This window comes from Patagioenas fasciata, chromosome 5 (genome assembly GCF_037038585.1).
Source record: "Patagioenas fasciata isolate bPatFas1 chromosome 5, bPatFas1.hap1, whole genome shotgun sequence".
Taxonomy (NCBI): Eukaryota; Metazoa; Chordata; class Aves; order Columbiformes; family Columbidae; genus Patagioenas; species Patagioenas fasciata.
The window spans coordinates 11,159,557-11,179,763 of record NC_092524.1 but is presented as its reverse complement, the minus strand read 5'-3'; the positions used below and the strand labels follow the sequence as shown (position 1 = coordinate 11,179,763).

At 37.3% G+C, this 20,207-nt stretch overlaps 2 protein-coding genes across 12 annotated transcripts in view; both read right to left on the bottom strand.

Annotated features, from left to right (window-relative positions):
- Window positions 1-2,970: 2,970 nt before the first annotated feature.
- LYVE1 (lymphatic vessel endothelial hyaluronan receptor 1) lies at window positions 2,971-11,732 on the bottom strand. Its single transcript, XM_065839412.2, has 6 exons — window positions 11,442-11,732; window positions 8,152-8,311; window positions 7,906-8,045; window positions 5,123-5,422; window positions 4,266-4,344; window positions 2,971-3,529 (listed from the first exon to the last, which is right to left on the bottom strand). The coding sequence occupies exons 1-6, from the start codon at window positions 11,521-11,523 to the stop codon at window positions 3,343-3,345; spliced, it is 948 nt and encodes a 315-aa protein (XP_065695484.1). The 5' UTR covers window positions 11,524-11,732; the 3' UTR covers window positions 2,971-3,342.
- Window positions 11,733-14,740: 3,008 nt separating this feature from the next.
- Window positions 14,741-20,207, bottom strand: part of IRAG1 (inositol 1,4,5-triphosphate receptor associated 1) — a 113,355-nt gene continuing 107,888 nt past the window's right edge. For 9 of the 11 annotated variants that reach the window (XM_071808898.1, XM_071808901.1, XM_065839698.2 and 6 more), the window contains 2 exons: window positions 19,206-19,337; window positions 16,915-18,065 (listed from right to left, as the gene is read on the bottom strand). In XM_071808898.1, coding sequence (XP_071664999.1) covers window positions 17,825-18,065; window positions 19,206-19,337 — 373 coding nt within the window. In that variant the 3' untranslated portion in view covers window positions 16,915-17,824. The other 2 variants (XM_071808902.1, XM_071808905.1) reach the window with 2 other exon arrangements.

Below are 20,207 nucleotides of genomic sequence, written 5' to 3'. Positions count from 1 at the left end.
GCGCTGTTGCCAGGACGCGGTGGTACCGCCGGGCCGGGGAGGCACCAGGGCCGCGTCGCGGGGCCCCGGCAGCACCACCGGGCCAGGGAGGCACCGGGCCCGCACCGCCGGGCCGAGGGCGAGACCGCGGGCCACAGGCAGCGCTACCGGGACCGCCGCCGCCGTCCGCGTCGCTGCGCGGCCCGACGCCATCCCCCGCCGGCGGTGACACGGGCTGATACACCGATACACGGAGTGGACGCCCCGCCTGAACATCCTGTCTCTTCAGCAGTAGAAACCGTGTATGGAGTTGTTTTCTTTTGAGAAAAATATTGTAATAGCTTGAATGACCAAACTTTTCTGCACTTGGGACTTGCTGCACTCTTAGCGAGTGCCCACTCAGTGCTGCACAGCTCAGGGTTCCCAGTTCTGAAGGGCCACAAGACTACCTATCGTGTTCCGTCTTTTCTACAAGCTCTAATAAATAGCAATTTAAATGAGACTTTATGGAATCTGAGCACTGCCTTGGGGGAATCAGAAGCTGAACCCTGCTCTGGAGGAGGGCGTGGAGCTGGGTGTGCATGGCAAAGGTCAGAAACAAAACCCCAACACCCATAAATGATAACGAGGAGTAGTACTTCCCCTTCCTGTCCACTTCTGCTCACACACAGACACACGTACTTCCCATGATAAAGGCACCCCTGTATTCCAGGCAGGGACTGGGCTGGACTGGGAACCTCGCTGTGTTTCCTGCAGGGCAGCCACCCCTTCCGCCTAAGGTCAGCGAACATCTGTAGCTCAGTGTGGGAATCCGAGTGGCGTTACTGTCAAACGAATAATGCAAACCTCGATCTCCTGCTAGGTGGAGTGAGTTATTTGTGCAAGATACTTGAGTATATAGCCATTTCTGAGACATCAAGGAATGTCAGAGCTGCTGAGAATGTCCGATAAAAAAAAGCATGACACTTGAGAAAAGTCAGAAACATAATGAAGAATTTATCTTAAGCTTCTGCTACTACCGTTTAAGGGTTCGGTTTTCTGACACTTTCTGTCTAGAACTTAAATAAATGCTTCCTGTTCATTTTGTAGTGGTACATCCCTTGCAATTCTATTAAACAATGAGCAAGAACATTTTGTACTTTCCAATTCAAGTGTGACTTAGTAGCACTCATTTTATACAGACAACATCAAATACAATACTTGTTGATTGGTACTTATAGCTAGCTTTTATCGCACACAGAACAGTGTAACAGGTTCCTTTTAGCCTTTGTAGTGCTGGTATAAATTGTATAATGAAAAGGAGGGGCAGAAAAACTATGTCCGTTGGCCAGGCGTCAGTGTGAAGGTCAGGATGAAAGTTATCTGAGGTTTTAAGGTACATAATAAACCAAGACATTTAAGGGTTAAGGCAATATCTTATATAAACTAGTATAGATTTTTTAGAAAGTAAACACTTCAGGGGAAAAAAACGCCCTTATTTAGATCTAAACCAGAAACAACAAACAATCTGAATTTGTTTGGGTGTGAATGAGACAATCTGAGAGAAAAAGAAGTTGATAAGTGTGGAATAGAGCTAATATTAGTAGGAGAGTAAGAGAAGCGGTAAATAATTCTCTCTTGGTGGTAGGGAAAAGAATAGAGAAAGAGGTGATTTCTAATCTCTAAAACATGGAAAAGAGAGGTGGAAGGGAAATTGTAATATGTCACAAAAAAGTCCAAAATTACCTGATATCCATTAGTGTTGCCCACATCCTTAAGCCTGTTTATTATTCTGACACCATCATGACAGCTGTTGGCTGTGGCCTTTCCTGGTGGCCTTACTTCTGCTGTCTACTCGCACTGCTCACAGGGCACAGCGTGCTCTCAGTCAGGTTACCAGGACAGATACACAGCATTACTGCAGTATTTTGCAAGGAGAGGAATTATTTAACTGAGTGAGAAGGCTGTTTCTAGTGCTTTCCTCTGCTGCACATTTTTCTGCTGAAATTCTGTTGATGGACATCTGAAATCAGCAGTTTTTAGAGCTTACTGAGTCACAGTCTTTCAGCAGTAGTGTAGCTTTCATGGCAGTGGTGAACTGCATGTCAACACAGTCCAGACTCTTGGAGCCCTGAAGTATTTCTGAGCTATCAAACAAACAAACAAACAAAAACCCCACAAACCAAACAACACCACAGAGGATCTTCAAGCATGCTATTAGCAGTACACTCTAACTCACTATCTGATGGAATAAATAACCACAAGGCAATTTTAAAATTTCTGTGAATCAAAAACCTAAAAGGTCATAACCCAGTGTTCTACTCTGTAGAAAACACAATATAGGTGAGCAGTTTAGTCCTATTCTGTTTAAGACTATGTTTTTCAAGCTGCTTGATCTAAAAAGAAATTTCCTTTGCCATGATAACCTTCTTCACATACAAAAATAAGTTATCCAAAACATTTATTCATGAAAATATTTGATAAATTGCTAGTGTTGTTCTTTTATAGCAACTAATTATTCCTGAAACATCAAGGTTATATGAGCTCTTTTTACCGTGAAACAGCTTTCATGAGAATAAATTGCCCAGACAAACATATCTACCACACTTCATTTCTTTATGAAGTACTGTAAATGTCCCATACCACATGAGATCTTTATTATGAAAGCCACACTTAAATATACACAAAAGATCTTAAATATAACTGCAGAGATATAGTTCAGGGGTTTTCTCCCTGTCAAATACCTGATGCAGAAGAATGACACAAGTTTTAATAAATAAAACAGTGAATTATTCCGTGAAGATATCTAAGAAAGTTATTCATTGCTGTGTATATATATTTAAACATCAACATCTTTGTACCCTTCCGTGGGTATTTGAATAACAGTGGGTTGGATTCTTTGATTTTTTTATTCATGTGTAAACAGGTTTATTTCTTCTGTTTGTAAACAGACTTTTTAAAAACAGTATGTGACTACTTAGTTGAAATAAGCTAATCTACATGAGGAAGAGCTACAGTTTTATCATTTTATTTTAGACATTAAGTTAGCAGACATTCTCCAGCCAGATGAGAAAAACCTTTTCATTATATATTGATCTGAATTCTGTGCAAACAGGTAACACACTGCATGTCGTTAATAGCATATTCTTAATTACTTCTTGATTAAAGAGGAAAAATGATCTGTAATTTCAAGTAAATAAGACAGTATGTTCTTCTGCAAGAGCATTTATGAATAAAGATGCAATTATTAAAAAACCATGTTTTCATATGTTAAGAAAGATAAAATATTCATTCATGAGTATTTACAATCACCCATGTTTAAAAGCATTGCTAAGTTCTGTGTGCTTCATTTAATATTTCTACCAAAAGTGTATGTCCTTCCCCTTAAACTTCTGCTTCTAGACATTTTACTGTGGCCTCAGGCTTGGTTGGAGACTCTTCTGCCTTTTTTCCATTGTTCGTTGTTTCTTTCTCAAGTGATTTGTCATTTGACATAGCCTCCTTGAGAGCAGTAGTTTCAACCATTTCTTTTTGCTGATTCTTGTTTGAAAATGGGAAAGTTTTCTTGTACCTTTAAAAAGAAAAAAAAAATAGTAAAGCAGAAACATTGATGTCGTTTGGCCAAGAAATAAGGTGAAAAATACCTAGAATTAACTTTCTTTGTCATACTCAAGCAAAATTCTCACAGAGAATAGTTGCATACTGGATCATTGTGCTTTGTCAAATAATGTGCTTTTTAAAGAAATATTTTGTTATTTTTTTAAAAACCAGACAATGTCTATTCAGGATTCATGGTACTTAATGACAAAGCTATCTGGGCTAGGATGTTAGAAATGCACATAACTTTTTGATATGATTTAATGTTGTGCTGTGTTGAAGATCTTTACACGTGACGAATGAGCTCAGCAATTATTTTTTTTCTGAATGCAATCATAGTCCAAGAATAAACACTTTTACCTTGAGTCTGACATAGAAACAAGGGTAAAACTGCATGAACAGGGTTATACACAAACACACTTCAGTGTTGCTCTTTTGGCACACGTGGAAATGTTTCACACTGGGCATGACTGACTAATCAAAAATAGGCAGTATTTGTCTTTGGTTCCTTTTCTAAAACAGGAAATGGCAACAGCAACAACAAACTTTATCTGCATAATGACAGGGTTTAAGATTTTTTTTCTTTGTTCTCTGCTGTTATGTCATTATAATTACTTCTCTGCTCTTTAGCTACATATTTAAAATATTCACTGGTTGTACTCTAGGAGTTTACTCAGTCCAAGAGAAGAAAAAAATAAGAAAAAACTTACTTTTTGATATAGCAGACTGCTAGAACAACTGAAATAATGAAGAAGAAGACTGCCAGTACAAGAAGCGCAGTGGGGATACCTAGAGATAAAAGTGAGGTAAGCGTAGAACTTTTGTATGCACTTAATTCTTACTTTCTAAAGGCTAATCAGCATAAATTCAGATTCTTCTAAAAACAGCCTAGTGTAAGAGATTCATACACATCAACTCAAGAATAGAGGTATTAGGAGTCTCAAAAAGGCTACTACTCCTAATTTTTGAGAGAGAGACTAGAAGAGGTATTTAAGCAACCCCTCACAGATGTTTGTCTAATCTGCTCATTGGAGGATTTTTACAGCCCGCCTAGAGAACATATTTTTGTGACTAACTATTCTTACAGTTAGAATGTGTTTCCTCATACTTAGTCTACCTCTTGGTTGCTGTATATTACCATTACTTATTCACACCTCATACCTAGAGAACACCTCCATATTTGGAGAACAATTCTCCTTAATTTTTTCTTGACTTCTTTTGTTTTTAATACCCTGCTGCGGTTTCCATTACTCTGAACACAAGGTGTTTGCTAAGACTTCATCAGAAATGTATTTGCCCCAAATCACATGTATCAGAATGAACTTCCACCATTTTATGTTAAAATACAATCAAAAAGTGTAAAATAAAATCTTCTACTTTAAAATTATATAAAATTCCTCTGCCTTATAAGCTTTGCTTTTGCAAAACCATAACACTCCTGCCTCTGGGTTCAGCTATATCAAAATGGATCCTGGAGTAGCAAACAAACTTAGCAGTAAACACTTTTACTACTGACATCTACGTAACTCACTCGTCTGACTAGATAGCTGCCCTGTATGGCCTTTACCTCCAAAGACAACGGCATCGTTCTTAAAGGCAGCACGAGAGGTGTAGTTAGGAGAGTCAATTGGTGAGTATTCCTCTGGCATTTCTGTAGTAGTTCCTTCTGTTGGTAATATAGTTTCAGTTATACATATTACGCGAAATTTTATATTTTTCAGGGATCGTTCTGACTCGGTCACGTTGGGTGCTGCTGTGACATTCTCAGTCAAATCAGAGCCTGAATATGCACTTAAGTCTGTCGATGCACTTGATGAAGGTAGCATGGTTGTAGTTGGGTCTGGTTTACATGAATTAATCTGAACATCTGCAGCAGGGAAAGGAAATACATAAAAGTTGTGTTGGATGTTAGTTTTGTTCTTATTGTACACACATACTTATAGAAATTGTTCCTCAGTCACTCTCTTCTGGAAATCATTATTTGTTTCTTCACAAAAGCCTTACCCAAAGTAGGCATGCGTATTTCAAGTATATGGCTACAATCCAGATTATGCACCTTTTATCATTGCTCACATAAATAAACACTTTTATGAGCAAGTTGTGATGCTCATTTTTTAATTTCATACCTGTTACAAAATTCTTCCTGAAAAGTACTTAGAATAATAATGCATATAGAAACAGTAATGTGACCTCCTACAGAGCAGGACACTTAACTGTGGATCCAACATTAAAAAATATTTCTGTTATATATATGTTCAAAACATACACATGCACTGTTGATACTTGGAACACTACTTTGATCTCCTGGAAACAGTAGTAGCCCCATAGAACCCTCAGCTCAATCAGACACCAGTGTGAGATGAAAAAGTGACACGAGTCTAATGGGGGCTACAAAGAAACAAACTTCAGGCACACTCAGAAATTAAGTAATTTAAATTATGTGAATGTTGTCTATATAAAAACATAGTTGCAAGTGGACTTCTACATGTAAATGCAAAAGCTGAGTTCTCAACCAAGCTTATGTGAAAGTATGAAAATTCTTCTAGTGAATTCTATCAAGCTATAAAAATTTCACTGAAGTAACAAGAGGATTACAATATAAATAACAGGGAAATGACATTATGTACTCCAAATGAATCCCTGTGGGAAGTCTAATGACGCAGTTCCATTCACAGAATAAAAAGCTAAATGCTAGGGGCTTTTTACTTTTTCCACTGCAGTTTTCAAGTGATTTTGGCATTTCTTTGGCACAAAGAAAATTGACAGATTGAGCTTCTGCCAAATATTTTGGGTAATAGCAGGCAACAGTTTGGTAATTAAGATTAAAAAAATGCAGAATCATACCAATGTTAAATACACATTACTTTAAGTTATTTTCTAACCATTCAGCAAAGTTCTTCACATACCATAATATAACTTTTTTGAATTAAAGATAAACAAACCTCCTTAGCGTTACACTACCTAGCCAACATTTCTGATGCAGAACCGACACATATTTCATGCACTGAAACAGCATGTTGCATAGGAACAGAAGAAATAACAGTACCAACAGGAGCAGCTTCTTTTAGAGCACGTTGCCTGAGCTCTAGTTCACCTATGCATTCCTCAATAAAAGCTATGGAGTGTAGAGCAAAAACTAAGTTGGCCCAATCATGTAGTTTTTAACTTTACAGGTTAGGTGGTAAGTCGATTTTTAATAGTGCTTTCTTATCAGCAGATACTTTGTAAGCCGACTACATCCATCATCTACCCTCCTTCACTAAAATGGCACAGGATCATGAGTAAAGGCCCACGATCTCCCTCACAGCTTTGTCCTCAGTCTCTGTGTAAACTCCAACATGCACAGTCACCAGACATGGTCTTAAGTCTTTATAGAATATGCTTGCATGGGGATTTCTTACTCATCCACCTTTCTCCTGCTCTTTCCAACCTTTATTCACCCAGCTTTCCTGAAAAAATTCAGGATTTTGTACGTAATCTCTTGCTCTTGTTATCTAAAACTCATTGGCAAGGCCAAAGGACTGATTAGAAATAATTTATTGAACCTGTATATGGTCTAATTATTGGGATAGTTGTTACGTAATAACCATAAGATATGGGACACTAGCAAGAACACAATGCCTCTAGTTAACTATTTATTTTTAGTTAATGCCACAGAAGTTTAAAATAAACAATACTGATCTGTTGTGCTGAGAAGATCTAACTTATATCAAGGCCCACGTTCCGCTGTTGTATCTTCAATCTGGGAATGGACAATCAAGAATGAGAGGAAGGGCAGGTCTTTTCACACATAGAATAAGGAACGTTAAGGGAAGTTGTTTGATTTTACTGATAATAGATCAGGAATCTAATTAATTGTATGGTCTCTCAGCTGTTCTAGCTTATATTTTAATTCAGTTTAATGGATACATTATATATATTTTTTAAAAATATCAGTTTTTCCTGAAGTAACTCGTCCTTGGTCTTTTTGCAAGAAAATACACAGCACACACAGACACCCTGATTAAAAATTCAATTCACTGTCTTTCAAATTAATCTGTTGAAATAATCAAAACATATTAAGAGCATTGTGTTGACATTACAGAATAGTAAAAGCAAGTTTTCTTCAAGAGCTTTCGTGGCAGCACCAAATTACTTATTCAGATTAAATGAATTGATCTTTTGTATTTCTTGGAAGTTTTTCTCCCCTGCAGAGCTAAATACAACTTGGCAACAGTTAAGACTGGGGGAAAGGGCCAAAAAATTGTAAGAACTCATGCAATTGTAATGTTTTTTTTTCATGCAGACATTAAAAAGAAAAAGACAACAAAACACCAAAGCACAAAAAATGTAGCTGTCATGGTTACATACCTGAGGAATTGAAGCAGTAAACCTTAAATGTTTTAAAGTGCTCAGCATTCCATGGCACTAGTCCAGTGTTGCCCTTACCACATTTCTTGTTGGACGTTATCCGAGGAATGACAACAAATCCATCTTTCACCCATCCATAGCTACAATAAAAAGCATCAGTCATTTTAATACTAGATTTACCACCAGTCTCAGATGTGTGTAAAGGAGTTCACTGAAGGTAATGAAACACTAACTGAAGTCATATACCTGCATGTTTCAAAGCCGTGTTTCAAAGCCTTTTCAACTTGGTCTTTACTTGCCAATTGTAAATTCAGTTGGTTACATGCATTACTTGCTTCTGAGAAATTCACTTTCTCCTCAAGATAAATTCCTACACCTGTGATCCTGCAAGGTGAAAGAATGGAACCTGTAATTTAGATATAAATATTCAAGGTTAGTATTTGAATATTAACATTTATTCTTTATGAAGAATTTATCGCCAGATTCAACTGAACTGAACATTGAAGTTTCTAGTTTGAGGATAGCAGAAAACTAATTTCTAGCAAAAAAGACAAAAAAATAGAACAGATTTTCTTAATGCAACAGTCTATAATTTCAAGAGGTTTGGTGGTTATTAGCCTAAACACATGTACAGTTGGCATCTGAGTCATTACGTGGCGCTAACTTTTTTACTGAGGACGTTCTTATTTGTCATACTCATGCAAAATGCGAAGAGTAATCAGACAGGTTTTCGCCCCCCTGCTTTTTTTTTTTTTTTTCAATTTAAATTGCTGAAACAGTTGCACTGAGGCACTGATTCTGTCAGTATACCACACTTACAATAAGGGTTCTATCAAAGATATTATACATAATTTTTCATTGAATTAATATACCAATAAGAAAACATGGCTATAAAGATTCTGTCATTCCCTATATTCCTTACTCCTCCTAAACTTAACTTTTAAATTTTTTTTTTTTTTTAAATTTAATTTTTAACCTAGCTTTGCATGATGCTTCCAGCACCTAGCCACTGTCAGGTGTTCAATTTACTCAGTACTTGGCAGGCCAAGGACAGAGGGGACAGGCCAGGTGAATTTCTGATGCTTTTCCCCATTCCTCTTCCGTAGGCCATTCCTCCAGCTTTTTCAGATGGTAGCCACCGCTGACACACTGTCCGTGACACCCGCCCCAGGAAAGGCATAAGCTTAGGTCTGATTACACCTACTCTACTTTCTTATCCTGTGTTTGGGACATAGGGCAGAATGTAGGATTTGACACAGACAAGGAGAAAGGATATTATTCTTTTGCCTCCATATTTCACAGGAAGCATATACTGGAATTTTTTCTTTCTTTCTTTTTTTAATTACATACAGTAATTGCCATATTAAATGAAATATTTCAACATGTCACTGCAAAGATTTCAGATAACCAACAGCCACAGGTGTTACTTCCTTATTCAATATTTTCTTCAGATTGTGAGCCCACTAGGTATGTACACTAATGAATACATCATAAAAACTGCATCAGAATACAAGCAATACACAAATTCTCAAGGCAGGATGAAGTGATGCTTGCAGATCCACCACATGATGTCTTGGCAACAGAGGTTAAATCGAATTTTATGAATGAATGAAGTGAGAGTGAGTCACTGCCAAGCCACTCCCATGATGGGAAGGGGATGCGAAGATGACTGAACCTGTGTGGAGTGCTAAATAAAGGCAGGCTTTTCACTCCTGCCCTGCTGGCTGTGGTCGGGTTGGAAACAACTTCTGGTAAAAGATGCATCTCGGTTGTCCTAACATGTTTTAGTTTAATTGGACTTAAATGTTTCGTAGAGCAATCATGGGTATTGTAGATTTATCCCAGCAGTGATGGAGGCTGTGGCCTTCCATTAACACTTCTTGTCATGGTGTAGACCCAGTCGCAGGGCAGGTGAGCCACTGAACACTTGAGCAGTCCCCACAGCCAAATCGTGGCTGCATCCAGCCCTGACTTGAACGTAAGACCAACCCCAACACATTTCATGAAGTTGTAAAGAAGCCCTGTTGCTCAGTGAAGATGCATGTCTAGGTATCAAGGACTTCAAGTCTATTCAAGTAGTCCCAGTGTGAAGATGATTCACACTGTCAAATTTCTGTCTTTAAGCCAACCTGTCTTCATCAGTGTCCTCTTATATGTCTTCATTTTGGCCAAAGTACTTCTGTGTCAAAGGAGCGTTCAGTGTTAAGTTGTCTTGATCCCCTTCTGCTAGCAGGCAACTCCCCCGATCCTCTTGAGAATCTTTTCTGGTTTCCTGGATAACTCCTCATCTCAGCTGCTGCAGCACATCCCACAATTCCTCTTTCTTAGTTTTCAAGACCCCATTCCTCCCCTAGGGTTATTCCTAATTCCTTTCTCTCTTTACTGTCTTTTGTGCTCAGACTTCACTCTTATTGCTTGCTTAGTCAATTATTTTCCCATCTTTAGATGTGAGCTAATACAACTTCTAAAAATTGAGAATGAAAGTTTCTCTCTGACCAATGTTACGAATTTCAACTAAAGCTGAGCAGCTGACTGAATGGAATTTCCTGAAAACTTAGAAAGTTGCCTAGATACTTGTAAACCCTTAGTCTTTAATAATTCAATTACAGGACAAATACTTTTACATGAGAATTGCCTGACAGATACATAGTGTAATATAAAAATCCAGTATGAGAAAATTAAGTCTTAAGTGATAAAAAAAGTGACTGTAGGACTTAAATCAAAGTTGTACCTTAGAATTCGCTAAGCCTTTTAAATCAAAATGACAAAGTAAAATAAATATTTTGGAAAAGTTAGCAGTTTCAATCTAAATTCCAGATGGTTTTACAGTGTGAGGAAAAAATGCAGAAGGAGAACAGTAGCCTTTTCAAGTCTTCTCATCACTTCTTAAATCACCTCTGAACTCTGTTCTAAAGATGACTGATTTTGTACAGGAGACACCAGTCCTTTAGAAGCACGTTATCCTTTTTGGTGTGCAAGCTGCACATGGCTGTACTTTCAGCTTTGCTCTAGTAAATCTGCTAATAACTGGACATTCTTTTCAGTATCTGGGCCTTGTGTGAAAAATCTGTTTTACTGAGGAAGATGGGAAGACCTAGATGGAAGAATCTCACAACAAGACAAAGTTGTCATTGAACAGGAAGAAAAATGTTCAATTTTTGTAAGCTATGGGTATTGGCTTTGTTGTGCATTAATTCTCTTGCTTTTTGTACAAAAGTGTTTGCGGTGGTATTTTAAATAATACAAAATAAAATCACACTACAATAGCTCGGAACTTAATCCTAAATGCAATACCAAATCTTTAAAATCAGCATTTCTGTAGCATTTAGACAAAAATTAGACTAACAATGAAAAGGTTCCCCTATATGCTAGAGTAGCCTTCATAGCACTGTATTCTCAAAACCCTGTGGTTTCCTGCATCAGAAACATATTTACACACAGTCCCTCTCCTTCACTTTTGTTTGCAAATCTAGCTACCTTTTTTAAAGTACTTCACTGTTTAACCAAGAGACTTTAAAAAGTGGAACTTTACATACCCGTTATAACGTAATTTTGAGCCATGAATGTCATAACCCAGACGAAAAACACTGCTGAGGTCACTCCAGAATAAGTTGCCATTGTCACCAACTTGGAAAAGTGAGAAATTCAAGATGATTTGTCTCCTGTGCTGAGAAAAGTTAAGGTATTGGATACTGTCAGACCACCTCTGAAAAGCCTTCTCGATAGCAACTTCAGCTGTCACTGCGCTGCTTCATAGAATGAATGTCAGAGCAAAAGTGTTGACTGTCCCACTCAAAGGTGAGGTCACTGACTGGAAATCCCTAATCACCCTTTACACTTTCTTTCATGTAGGGCTTGCTGGAAAATTTAACTACTGCTGACTCAGAAAACACAGCTGAGGAAGGGAGATAAGACTGTTAGACTGCTCAGTCAGTAAATACTTTGAAAGAAGTTTTTCTTTTGCTGTTTTTTCCTGTTTTACTGATTAACAGCTCATTATTCATGTTGTCTATTCATCTAGTAAATAAAGTGAAATCTCTATTGTATCACGGAATGCCAGGCAGGATTTTTCTTTTGGAATTGCAAGGGCATCCATTCCCCATTAAACTATTTGTCTTGAGGCAGAACTTGTACCTTTTTTTGCCTTACAGTTCCAATGAAAAATTGGGTACCACAGAGATAACATGATACCTAGATTTGAATGTATTTGGAGATACACGACTGTAAATGGGATTCCTTGTGAGACTGCAGGGACAGAGGTGGGAGCCAGTCCCTTCACTGCTGCCTTTTGTGAGGTTCCAACAAATAGTGACTCAAAACACAGATGATCCTCACGGCTGTACTTAGAAAACCTTCAGGAAGTCTTCATAAAGAAATGATTCTTTTTTTTCTCAGAGATTCCAACAAACATAGAGCAGAAATGGAGTTCAAGAGATCAGCCCATTCTCTTTACTGCCAGTAGCATCAGCTGTATTTGTGTTATTCCTGACATATGTTTGTCTAACCTGTTCTTAAAGACTTCCAGTGACAAATTCCTAACATTTCCTCAAATGATCTATTCCAGTCTTTCACTGTTCCTTACTGTTAAAAGGTATTCCCTAGTCTAAACTGACTTACCCATACCATGGTGTAAACCTATCAGTTCTTTTCCTGTTGGAAACAGACATGGAAAATAGTTCATTCCCTTAAATTTTGCAACAATCTTGTATATTTAAAGAGTTCTGCCTCTGCTCCCACTTTTCTTTCAGCTAAGAAATCCCAGCTTGGTCATTCTTTCCCTCTAGCTGAGGCCTTACCAATGCTTGCATGTACTTTACTAATTACCTGCTTATACAGTTCAGAATGGTATGAACCTTTTTTTTTTTTTTTTTTCTCTATTCTATCTCTCTCTCAACAGGATGATTTTGTTACATCATGTTCAGTTTGTGATTCAGGAAACTTTTACATGGGCTACATCCCCAGGCTGTTTTCAAGGTCCTGTAAAAACAAGTGTAACAGTAGATACCTCTTTAAACTGCCATTTGCATTGTAGAAAATTCCCACTTAACATGTTAAGATAGTATTAACTTTTACCTGGGCACAGGCCCAGTCTCTTACAGCAGCATATAACATGGTTATGGGTATACTGTAACACAGACAGGGCCACAGAGAATGCTGTGGTGTCTCCATCAGCAATAAAGCAATGAAAACGAGGTTGTGTTTGGGCTGTGGTTTGGAACTGAATGTTGATAAAACTCTTTGAGATCTTAAGACAAATTTCTTGCTCCGATTTCTGTTCACTCCTTTGTTGTGTTATACTTACCTGCCTCTACAAAGTGATGGCAATCTGAATTACTGTAATCAAACGTACTCTCACTGAAGCAAGTTCCTAGTGGATTCACTTACATTTACAAGGTAGGAGTAGAAACTAATAGTTATTCTGTAGCTCTCATGGACTAGCAGATTGTGGCTGTGAACCACCAAGAACATTAAACAAAATCTTACCATCTCCATGCTTGCCTTGAATGTTAAGAATTTCCTGCCATGAAAACTAATAAAAAGCTGAGTTTCTGACATTTTAAAATTGCATGGTAATTGTACTTCCAAGTTTTAATACTTTGTGCCTATTATCCTCACTGGGGCAAAGCTCCTTTAGTCACACTCTGTTCATGCTATTGACGTTTAGTAGGATTTTTAGTTGGAAAAAGGCGATAAAAACTTCTGTAACACCAAACAAAAACATAAGCTCCTTCACATAGTTTTGTAAGAGCAAATTATAGGTTAGGAGAGAGACAAAATAATTTTAGAATGATGAAATGAGACTGAAATAACTTTTTTTTTTCTTCCACACCAGGTTCTTCATTTTTATATTTCAGCTGTTCTAAAACTGTGTGGAAGGTCACTTACCTGGACTGTAACAGTACAAAAGGTCTTTAATCTGTTTGTGGGTCTTCATCTTAAATTGCGTGGTGAAAAAAAACCAGGCTTATACCGAATACTGAATTAGCATTTAGCCTAAATACTTACAGTATCGTATAAGGGAAATTCCCAGCATCTCATGTCAACATGTTTTAAAATGTTGCTGAAGCTTGCTAAACAGCAAATTTCTGATATGGGAGAACAGACTTAGCTGTTTTCTACAATCATTTCTAACGGAACCTTGAAGCCTGAACAACAGGAGAGGAAACAAGTTTAAATAAATGTTCATGTGGAAAACACAAATATCAGGGTCTTATCCTGGTGCCAGCCCTTCTTTTCAAGGTTGTTGCTGTCCCAGAGTTTTCTCCCTGACAGAGAGCAGCAGAGATTCAGAAGTGACATTTCTGTTCTTTGTGGAAACTGAGCATTGTCTCCTCCCCACTGGTCTGGCAGTTCAGCTCTCCACAAAGCCCAGGCTTCCCAGGCCTCCCAAGCCAACAGGACCACTAATGAAATCAAGACTCCTAACCTTTCACTCAGTCTCCTTGGGTTACAGATCTCCCCTGTTGCTCTCCATGTTCAACCTCAGTGCCAGGAGCCTCCCTCGGAAGCAGGAGTTAAACTCTCTCAAGGATATTCCAGTTTCCTCTCTCATCTTGTTTCTGGGCTATGACAGGGATGACCCTGCTTACTAACACTTTCTCTACTGAAACAGGAGTTTGCTTGCTTCTTCTACAGCACTTCCCTGAAGAACTGAAAGACTAAGAACAAGATCTTTGGTATGTGTGACATGTCACTACATTGCGCAGTATAGAGAAGGCAGTATGTATTTCTTAAGAAAACAGCCATTAATATGCAGATAGAGCACATGTAAAAACCAAACCTTTAAGGCAGCAACACTGACTTTGAAACCATACTTTTATTTCAAAACTCAAGTATGTGATACTATACAGTACAATACCAGCACACTTGTGCAAAATCTTACAATATTACAAATTTAAATATGATACACAAAAATAGTGCCCTTTTAAATTTCCTTTTACTAGAAACATCTGTGCTGTGCAGGAAAAATAATAAACGTGTCTTATCAAAGCAGAAAAATAAATATTGCACCTCAAGAAAACTACTTCAGTGTTAATAGCATAAATAATATATATATATTTCTTGTTATGTGATCTTTGAACACAAACCAGGTTGTGTTCCCCCCGCCCCCAGATAAAGCAAACTAATATCCAACAGATAAAATTACATTTAGAATAGTTTTTGAGCTCAATCTAGTTTCCTATTAAAAAGGTGTCTTCATCAATTAACTGAAAAGCAATCAAAACCATTAATGTGCTGTTAGTCATTGTGGTTCATCATTTTTAGTGGACAGTTTGCTCAAAGTAGTTATAAAAAGAACAAGATTTTTTCTGTAAATAAACTTCATATTTTCATCCTCGTTAAATATCTTGCCTCTTTCAGTCCATTGCCCACAACAATTAATAACTTTGTGGCTAAATTATACTTGCCTTAGACATGCAAGTAGTTCAGTTCAAATCAGTACAATTACTTACAGAAACTTGCCCTTGTGCACTAAGTCCACCAAAAGCCAGTGTGCTGAATGGAGAGGATGGAAACCTCAAGCTGACCAGAAAAACTTGGGACACACTTAACAATAAGCAGTTCAAGAGTCCAATTGATATCAATGACTTTCTACATGCACTTAAAATAAAATGTTGGACCCACATCAGTGCAGTTGTAAACAAGAGTGAAATAATTAAATTATAAGCATTGTTAATTATTTTTTCTTGGTGCAGCCCAACATTTCCACAATCATATTATCAAATATGTACCATAATTTTTGGCATTGAGTCCTGAATCTTTAGGACTATTTACCTTCTACTTTTACTGCCTTAAGTTATCAACACTATTTGCAGAGAATATTAATTTAAAGAAGATTATTTTAATAAAGAAGTATTCAAAGAGCAACTGGCAAGTTTCTTCAAATACTGAAGTGAAATGTCACAGTAGTTCTTCATAGTCAGATATTCTAACTGAACCAAACAGATACCAAGTAATTCACAAGCAGCCTTCTTTTGTCTTATGCTTTACCAATTACAATTTTAGAACAAATGACACTTTCCCATTATCCTTTTTGAACTTCCTTAAGCACACTATTCCTCAACAATATATACTTTAAAACAACAACAACCCCTCCCAACTGTTTATAGACGTCCCACCCCCCCACCAAAAAAAAAAAAAAGAAGTGGTATGGTTTGCTTTTTAAATTTTTTTCTTTTCAATATTAATGTATTTTAAGAAACATGTGGCTAAAGATATAACAAAGAAAATTCACCAGCAGGATGTTTGTTACTAGCGCCAGATACATGAATTAAATTTATGACTGAGTTAGAGAACTGTTTTCTTTGATAGTTAGCTTGAGGTTCAGTGTTGACACCAAAAGGAAACAAGACAATACTAACTACATTTGAACTGAAATTACAGTACTTCATAACTTACTGACCCTTGAGTTGGTAAACAGACCTGTTAATCAGTCAGAAAATGCCAGAAGAAGGCAACACACAAGTGCAATCAAGTGTCACACTGATTTTGATATTATGGTTAGATTCAAGCATATAGCTATGGCAAGACACACATAGTTCATCTTCAATCAGAAGTGACGTTCAGCAGGTACCTACGGCACACCTTAAGTGACATGCATTTGGCCTCAGCCCTAGATGGTGTGTTTTTTTTTTTACTGAGAATGGCTTTACCATTTTGAAATTGCTTGTCTAGAAATTACAGGCTTTCACATTCTTGTGTGAGAACTCACAACTCCCAAATAGGCAGAACTGTTAAAAAAATCTGTGCAAAAGAATATCCTGTCATGACCTGATAGTTTAGCTTTGAAAGCATATCAGAACAGTTACATACTTGGCATCAGATTCTGAAAATGAACTACTGAAGACATGCAGCAACCTCTTAAAAGTCCTCACTGCTTGCATGTCCTATTCACCTGGGCACTGGCAGGGTTTTTGCTGTATGCAGAACTGTGTTCCTAGTGCAGATCTCAAAGTATCTCTGCTTCCAGTATCAGCAGTAGGGAAGAGTCCACTTCGTGTGATCACCTGTATACAGTGCATACAGAGGTTTGAAGACTTTTATTTTTTTTTTTAATAAAGAATTGAAGATTGCTTCCTACATCCAAGTCTGCCGCATTACGGGCTTGGGCAACGCATCTAATTTTCCAGACAACAACTGCTTTTTGCTGTAACCAGTACTGACTGAGTGGCGTATGCAAATCTTTCGCAAAGCATGTCCCTTTGATATATCCCAAATTACCAAATTTATTTGACAATACTAACTGTGCCACCTAGACGTTTTAGGTTTTGTTGTATATCCCAAAAAAAAGTGGTGGTCCCATTCATAAAGTATATAATAAAACACATTTATGCATGTACTTAGTATTCCATTTAAATAATCATATAGTTAATTCCTCTTACAAAATTACTTGATCAGCAAGGCATTTGGTCTGATAATGTAATTCTTCCATAGAAGAGCTTCTATTTCTACTCAATAATCATGAATAAGGAAATGAGTTAGACTCTTTAAACCCAAAGGACTGAAATGCCATTAGTACTTCAACAATCACCAGTAAATTCAGAAAAGAAAAGTAAAGCACTAACTGCAAATGCAAGTTTTATGATTTTCTTCAAAACCATAGCAGAAATAATGTCCTGTGCAAATCATTATTTTAAATGTCTTGCTGGTTGTTGATTACTGCAAAACCTTATCATGATTTGATATTAATTTATGTGTATCAGGCATTTACAATAAGAAGACAGACAGGATTATTTACCAGGTTGTCATTTTAGCAAGGTATGTTCACAATGTATCCCCAAACCTGATGGTGTGGAGTAACTCACTTGTCTAACAGATCATATTTAACAACCATAAGGCTGACTAAGCACTACCTATAACAACCGTGTCCTAATACACGTACTTGCTCAGGTATCATAAATACGTGGTTGTTCCTCTATTATTCAGTGCGTTGCTCATGTTGAAATCCTGAGTTCCACCAGGAATTTTGATGGGTGGCAGAACAGCTGGCCTTCCCTTCAGGTCCCTCTGATTTTTCATCACAGGAGTTGTATGAATGGTAGATTCCCAACACCACGGCAAAAATGATTATCGCAGCCACTACAAGCCATACCACATTCCAGTGTTTACACAGTTTGGGGTACAATATATGTAAATAATTAATGATGACTTCAAGTCTGCTGTAAAAGTAAAAGAAAACTGTTACATATTAATAATATGCAAATTTATTATCTTAAGTTTCTCAATTTGAGAAGTTTCATATATGTATGGTGCACCATCTTTCTTCCAAATACAAACACCTCGGCAAAGAAGAATCAGACTGTTCTTTTAGGAAAAGCTGTACATTCAGATATCAGTGATATTTGCAAGGTAGCTGCAGACCATAAACTTGACTTCAATTTCTTCCACCTGTCAACTGGCAAATTGCAGAGCCTGATATGATGTAAAATTCTGCACCGTTCATAGCTTGCTCAGCTCAACATAGAACATGCTGTAAACATTTCTTCCTAAGAGTTTCATGACTAGTGAGATGGCTGCCCTTCTGAACACGGCTGAAATCTCAAATTAACAGATGGTTATAATCGTAATGGTTATGAAATGGAATGGAAATTAATTCTTCTGGATCAGGTAAGGATCCCTACCTTAGTTTGGGACTGGACATATTACTTGCTTTGGCCAGCATTCAATTCCTCTCTAACGCAAAAGTCTCTGTGCTTTTAAAATTCAGCAAATTGCAGTTATATTGAATTGGGTGGTAGAACCACTAAGGAAACTCAACAATTAACTCTAAGAAAAGCTGAAAATTTCTGAAAAGTTTTCCAGTTAAGCATCAAATGCTTCAGGTCCAAATCAGAGCTAGTCCAACATAACTGGGGAGCTTGTCTTAATCTGCATTCATCTTGTAGATGTACGGAAAGACTCACCTATGAAGCCCCTTTGGGAATGACATATGGCACAAATATGGGCATCAGATTCCTCAATTACAATTTGTATGAGACAACCCGTGCCTACTGAGAGATGTATTCTGGCATCTAAAGAACTTCTGTAGAATGTTTTTTACCTCAAATCTAAACCAAACCCCATCAAGATGAAACAAGTTGATGTCAACATACAATTTGAGTTGAAATATCAAAATAGAAAGTTTTGCGTTTTGCAATTATGTTATCTTGTAATATGCCTTTCTGTGAAAATACTGTTATTTCAAATATGCGTCCCTAGACTGGAAGAAATTATGTCAAGATAACAGTATTAAACACTTGGGTACCACAAATAGAAAAAAGTGGTCACTCTCGTATGGACATATTACACCACCGTCTCACCTGCTTTTCAGGTTTTTTATCTCATCTTCATTTTCACTTTCTTCATGTTCGTCATGACTTTCTTTTGGTGTCTCTTCATCTTCTTCCTTCAGTTCTTGAAGTTCTTTGGTTTTCTTCAAGCCTTCCTGATAGCTTTAACACACAAAACATTTTTCTTAGTCTAGCATGCTGTATAAGCCTGTTCCTATGTAACAAAAAAATTAGCTTTATGTTTTGTTATGTGCAATAAAACACAAATAGCAGCGTTGCAGCACGTGGAAAAAAGTAAATCTAGCTAAATAACCTGAGTATGGCACACAGAGCCATGTTTCCTTAACAGAGAATTATATTAGCTCTGTTACCAAATTTATCATCTTAAAAAAGAAAAAAAGGTTATAGTCCTCAACTTTTGTCTGTTGTAAAGGAGTTGATAAGTATTTCTCTATTATTTTTCAACCATTTTGAACACCCTCTCTATTTTTCTTTTCTGGAGAAAAAGCGCAAATCAATGCTCAAGATATATGGCCTGTTGGATACGGCAGGAGAGGATCACAATTTTTGTCTCACTCTTCACATCATACCAAGTTCTGTGCTGACATTCAGAAACAGATCCCAAAGCTGTTAATTTCCCCCAAACTTGCTGTGTAAAGCACTTTGTGATACAAATGACACGAGTTCACTGCAAAAACTGATACCTACTCTTTACTAATTTTGATATACACTTTTCAGAATAAACATTTTATAAAGGGGTTTTGGATTATCCTGTCACGAAGCTGAACACTGTTGACGTAAGAACACCAACCTAACCCAGAATCTCCAATATAGCTGCTCTCCCACAACCTGGCTAATATTAATTAAGGGTGGAAGTGAACAGCTACGATGCAAATATGAGTGAAGCTCAGTCAATTGTTTCCCACGTTCCTGAAGGAGGTTGTTTTTCTTATGTGACTCATTTTGCATTTAAAATTACATTATAAAACATATGTCCTCATTTGGTAGCACACATCTGCAGATTTAGTTCAC

Bases quoted from the DNA above. Each gene is read 5' to 3' on its own strand.
- LYVE1 (XM_065839412.2), bottom strand. From the start codon at position 11,523: ATGGCAACTTATTCTGGAGTGACCTCAGCAGTGTTTTTCGTCTGGGTT. The intron at 8,046-8,151 runs GTATATGACTTC...TTTTTATTGTAG, and splicing joins CACGGCTTTGAAACATGCAG to CTATGGATGGGTGAAAGATG. The intron at 5,423-7,905 runs GTATGTAACCAT...TCCCTGCTGCAG, and splicing joins TTACTGCTTCAATTCCTCAG to ATGTTCAGATTAATTCATGT.